The sequence below is a fragment of the Ursus maritimus genome (assembly GCF_017311325.1).
Source record: "Ursus maritimus isolate PB19 chromosome X unlocalized genomic scaffold, ASM1731132v1 scaffold_X1, whole genome shotgun sequence".
Lineage (NCBI taxonomy): Eukaryota > Metazoa > Chordata > Mammalia > Carnivora > Ursidae > Ursus > Ursus maritimus.
This window is the reverse complement of record NW_024423319.1, coordinates 33,577,599-33,583,027: the sequence shown is the minus strand read 5'-3', so window position 1 is coordinate 33,583,027 and position 5,429 is coordinate 33,577,599. Positions and strand designations below refer to the sequence as shown.

Sequence of the window (5,429 nt, the reverse complement as noted above, 5' to 3'; positions counted from 1 at the left end):
CAGGACATTTAAATTTTAGCTGCACTGAGGCACTTGATTGGGAGGGAGAGCAAGGACTTAGCTACTGAAACATTAGCAGAAATGGGGCTCCTGGAGCGCCTGGGTGGCACAGCGGTTAAGCGTCTGCCTTCGGCTCAGGGCGTGATCCCGGCGTTGTGGGATCGAGCCCCACATCAGGCTCCTCCGCTCTGAGCCTGCTTCTTCCTCTCCCACTCCCCCTGCTTGTGTTCCCTCTCTCGCTGGCTGTCTCTCTGTCAAATAAATAAATAAAATCTTTTAAAAAAAAGAAAGAAAGAAAAAGAAATGGGGCTCCTGGGTGGCTCAGTCGGTGAAGCGTCTGCCTTCGGCTCAGGACATGATCCCAGGTTCCTGGGACCAAGCCCCACATCGGGCTCCCTGCTCGGCGGAAAGCCTGCCTCTCCCTCTCCCTCTGCCCCTCCGCCTGCTGTGTGCTCTTTCTCTCTCTCCCCGTCAAATAAAATAAACAAAATCTTTAAAAACAACAACAAAAAAAGAAACATGAGCAGAAACATGAGCAGAGATGAGTTTACCTAAGTCAAACCTATCCTTTGGTTCTTAGCAAAAGAAAGCAGAAACTGAGAACAAACATGGAAGGGCAGGTATTGTAAGGATCCTGTGAGGTGGGAGGAGGAGAGTTACTCAAAGAATAGCAGGAAGAATCCTAAAGACAGAGTTTACCTACATGAATTCAACAGACATTTATTACCAGGCACTGTGTCAGTACTGTAAACACGAGGAAAGAGGCCTTCCCTTAGATTTCATGCTGTAGTGGGGAAAATATGTGAATTAAAAAGTATAGTCAAGGGGAGCCTGGCTGGCTCGGTCGGTAGAGCATGAGCCTCTTGATCTCGTGAGTTTGAGCCCCATGCTGGGTGTAGAGATTACTTAAAAAAAAAAAAAAAGTATAGTCAAATCCTACATTCTAGAAAAGCTCTGGCAGACAACTCAGTCTCTTCATCTTTCAACAAACATTTAGTCGCGCTATTATGTACCTGCAACTCCATTAGAAAATAGAGACACAAAGCCCAATACGGCAAAATCGTGGCCCTAAAGGAGCTCCTATACCTAGTTGGGGAAATAGACAGATTACCAATGGCAACACCATGCCCTGAGAGGTAGGTGTAAGATGCTATGGAAATGCGAAGATAGAACCCTTTGGTCTGCCTGGAGGGGCTGGAGAAACCATCTCCAAAGACAGGTCATCTGATGTGGGACCTGAAGAATGGTTAGGGATTTGCCACTTTCAAAGGAACATGACAGCAGAACTCAAAGGGGACAGAGGGGAAATGAGAAGAGGTACTATCTACAGATACTACTGCATACGTTATATTAGATCTCTCATTCAAGAGCAATTATTTGAGCCCACGCTATATCCCAAGCACTGTGCTAAAGCACGAAATCTCTGAATTTTCATAAGAGGATACAAAGGCATGTGGAGACTAAGGGATTTTTCCAAAGCCACACAGATAGTAAGAGGCAGATTCAAACCAAGTTCTAACTCCTAAACACACGTGTTTTCCATTCCACCCCCAAAACTGGATTGTATAGGTATATAGGCATATTTGGGAAATGATGAAATTTCCGGTTTGGCTAGAATATAAGGGAATGTGGGGAGGGGGTGGGAAGTGGCAGCAGAAAATTTGTGGAATGTTTCACTAATTTGCATGTTAAGGTTTACAAATCTGATCATTTGCATTTGATTTTAGAAAAGGAGAAATTGTTCCTTTTTTATGCCTTTCCAAGAAGGTCCTGGAACAGGTACAATAATAACTTTTTAAAGTTTTTAGAAACTTATGACCCCACAATGTTGAGAGGGAAGAAAATCCAAGAAGGAATTAAAATTGATTCTCAGTGCAACCATTTTTTCCTTGCAATTACTTTAAAATATCATGAATATTTATCACTCAGCTTTCCAGACCAATATGCCAGAACCCAAGCAATGATACGAGAACAGCAATCTGAAGTAAATATGGAGAAAAGTACCGAATAAAAATGGCAACCTTGACGTTGCATCACCACTGTATTGTGTTTACGTAGTCGTGCGTTTACATATCCCCACAAACATTGCCAAGATCTGCATTTACCTTGGAAACTCCTTCCTCACAAAATTACAACTTTCATTAAACGATCTAAAAATAGGTTAAGTAGTGTTAAAAAATAAAAGAAAATGGGGCACCTGGGTGGCACAGCGGTTAAGCATCTGCCTTCAGCTCAGGGAGTGATCCCGGCGTTGTGGGATCGAGCCCCACATCAGGCTCCTCCGCTGGGAGCCTGCTTCTTCCTCTCCCACTCCCCCTGCTTGTGTTCCCTCTCTCGCTGGCTGTCTCTCTCTCTGTCAAATAAATAAATAAAATCTTTAATAAAAAAAAAAGATTGAGTTGCTGAGTAGTGCAAACCTATAGTCACTTCAGGAGATTTGTGTTTTGCCTTCAGGGCAATAATTGAAATGACCGACCCTAGGGATCAGGGAAAAGAATTGTACCCAGCACTGAGGTTTAAGATGTTGGCTTTACGTTTGTGGACATTAAATGTTTAAGCATATCTTTCATTTCTGTGGAGCACCAAAGCATTATAATTAATTTAAGGGCTTTTACTTGGAATAACTGAAAACAGAAAAATCAGCTCCGAGCACTGTGCTTTCGTTTTAGATAAGGTAATTGAAAAAAAACCCTACTAATGGTTATGCATTTCTTGAATTTATATAATATTTCATGTTTTCATGAAACACACCATACACATTGTTATAAATTATGCACCAATTTCCTTTTTAGAAACTGAATTTGTATTTCTAAAATTTATAAAGTGCTATGAGACGTTTGGGGGAAATGATACGACTACCGATAAGCACTCGATTAGCCCGATTTTCTGACCTGACTTTGGAGGCTGAGCTGTTCCATCCTTCAGAGGATTTTCTTTTCTCCACACACACAAAACTGGGTTGATATAAATATTAATGGCAGTATTGATTCATTTTTGGAAAATTTATATTTGATTCAAAATGGAAAATACGGCATAGGAAAGCCCTTAATGTTCTGAGTCATTTCTGGTAAAATAGAATGATGTATATTACTATTTTAAATATCCCAAGACAAATTTTAAAGAAGAAAGCCTCCCGAACAAGCAGTTGTAGTCTCACACATCCATTCTGTGCATCTGGGGAGCTCCAACACATCATCATATGTTGCTGGCAGGTCGGAGAGGCTGGTATTCATATTTGGGTTGAAAGGAAGTGCCTCCCATTTTTTTGCAATCTGTTACCTATACCTCTCTCCTTGGGGTTTCCTGCTCTGCTAAAGGTGTCCCTTCCAATGATCCGAATGATGATGCCCTTTTAATGAGCAGTACCTGCTTCAATCAAGGTAAAAAAGAAATTGGGAAGAATGAAGCCAGAATCTCTTTCTCAGATTCAATGAAGACAAAGGGCTTCCTTGTCCTTTGACAGAAGAGAAAGAATTTTTGTATAGTCAACAATAAGGTAGGGAAGAGAAGAGAAAGAAGGAAGCAAACTAGATGAAGTCTTTCCATCGTGTGGCCGAATGACCTGACACGTGACCTCTTTGCAGACACTGACTCGCTCCTAATGATGTAAATCATTTCCTCCAGCTTCCCAAGGAGTAATGCAGTTCCTTCCATGCCTCTTAAAATCAGGGTAATTAATTAGAAGACACAAATCGCAGTTAGGGGCGCCTGGGTGGCACAGCAGTTAAGCGCCTGCCTTCGGCTCAGGGCGTGATCCCGGTGTTCCGGGATCGAGCCCCCACATCAGGCTCCTCCGCTGGGAGCCTGCTTCTTCCTCTCCCACTCCCCCTGCTTGTGTTCCCTCTCTCGCTGGCTGCCTCTCTCTGTCAAATAAATAAATAAATAAAATCTTTAAAAAAAAAAAAAAAGAAGAAGAAGACGCAAATCGCAGTCCAAATTCTCTTTCTGCTTAGTTACTATTCAGGTTTCCTTTGCCTTTTACCTGGCCTTCTTGTCAAGCACTCATCTCAGATTAGGTCCTTAAAGCTTGGATTTTGCATCTCTTTTGGTTGACAGAGTTCCTGGTCTTGGTCAGTCCTGGCCCTAGTTTTGCTCTGTAAGGTGCAAGGCTCTGGAGACGCTATTTGACTTCAGCCCCTACCCTCTCGTTGACTTCCCCGGTCCAGAAAACTAACAGCTGGAAGGGACTCCAGCCTGCTACATGGCACAAGTTAATGGCAATGCCTAGCATATTTGCAAATCCACACTTAAAGTCGAATTACATAGAAAGAAAATTATAATCCTCAAAATGCCACCCTAGCTCTTCTGTCTGGGTTGCCGACATGTCATCCAGACTCAGGAAGACCCGGAATCATCGAGGCCACGGGAGCCACGGCCACTGCCCCGTGGGCAAGCACGTGGGAGGCCAGGGTGGTGCTGGCGGCCTGCATTACCCAGGATCAGCTTCCACAAACAACACCCAGGCTACTCTGGAAAAGTTGGTCTGAGGCATCACAACCATGTAAAGAGGAACCCGAGCTTCTGTCCAACTGTCAACCTTGATAAACTGTGGACCTTGGTCAGGGAGCAGACACGGGGAAATGCCGCCCAAAACAGGACTAGAGCAGCTCCTATCACTGATGTGGTGCAATCGGGCTACTGCAAAGTTTTGGGGAAGGGAAAGCTGCCCAAACAGCCTGTCATCGTGAAGGCCAAATTCTTCAGTAGGTGCGCTGAGGCGAAGATTAAGGGTGGTGTGGGGGCGGGGGGTGCTGTGTCCTGGTAGCTTGAAGCCAAGTCAAGGTTGACAGTTGGGCAGATGTTTAATGAACAGTTCCTGTGCTTTATTTCTTGGGATAAAGTAGTGAACGTTATCTGTAAGACCCTATGGTTCTGATCACAGGCTGTAGAAATGGAAAGCTCTCCTCCCCACTCCGGCACCCCACCCCGCTCCTGCATTACAAGCCAAATGACCTTGTGTAAAAGTTTACTTACTCCGCAAGCCTTAGCTTTCTCATCTGAAAATGGGGATAATAACTTGTCCATTCATGGAATAGTTATTAGCATTAAATGAGGCAATATACGTCAAGTTACTAGTACAAGTCTCATCTGAAAATGGGGATAATAACTTGTCCATTCATGGAATAGTTATTAGCATTAAATGAGGCAATATACGTCAAGTTACTAGTACAAGTCTCATCTGAAAATGGGGATAATAACTTGTCCATTCATGGAATAGTTATTAGCACTAAATGAGGCAATATACGTCAAGTTCCTAGTACAAGTCCCGCCACATTGAAGAGCTCAATAACGGATCATTGTAGATGTCGTCATTTTTTTTTTCCCTTCGGTGAAATTTTGTCATTGTGATTATATTCAAATTTAAAAGGTGAAAAAGAAATGAGAGTAGAATATAACCATCTGTTTATTGCTTGGTGGTAAAGATTGTG

The 5,429-nt window shown here is 43.1% G+C and overlaps 1 protein-coding gene across 1 annotated transcript in view; it reads left to right on the top strand.

The window, feature by feature from the left end:
* Positions 1–3,925: 3,925 nt before the first annotated feature.
* Positions 3,926–5,429, top strand: part of LOC103679750 (60S ribosomal protein L27a-like) — a 9,486-nt gene continuing 7,982 nt past the window's right edge. The window contains 2 exon segments of the mRNA XM_040626793.1: positions 3,926–4,431; positions 4,434–4,761. Of these exon segments, the coding sequence (XP_040482727.1) occupies positions 4,323–4,431; positions 4,434–4,761 (437 nt within the window). The 5' untranslated portion in view covers positions 3,926–4,322.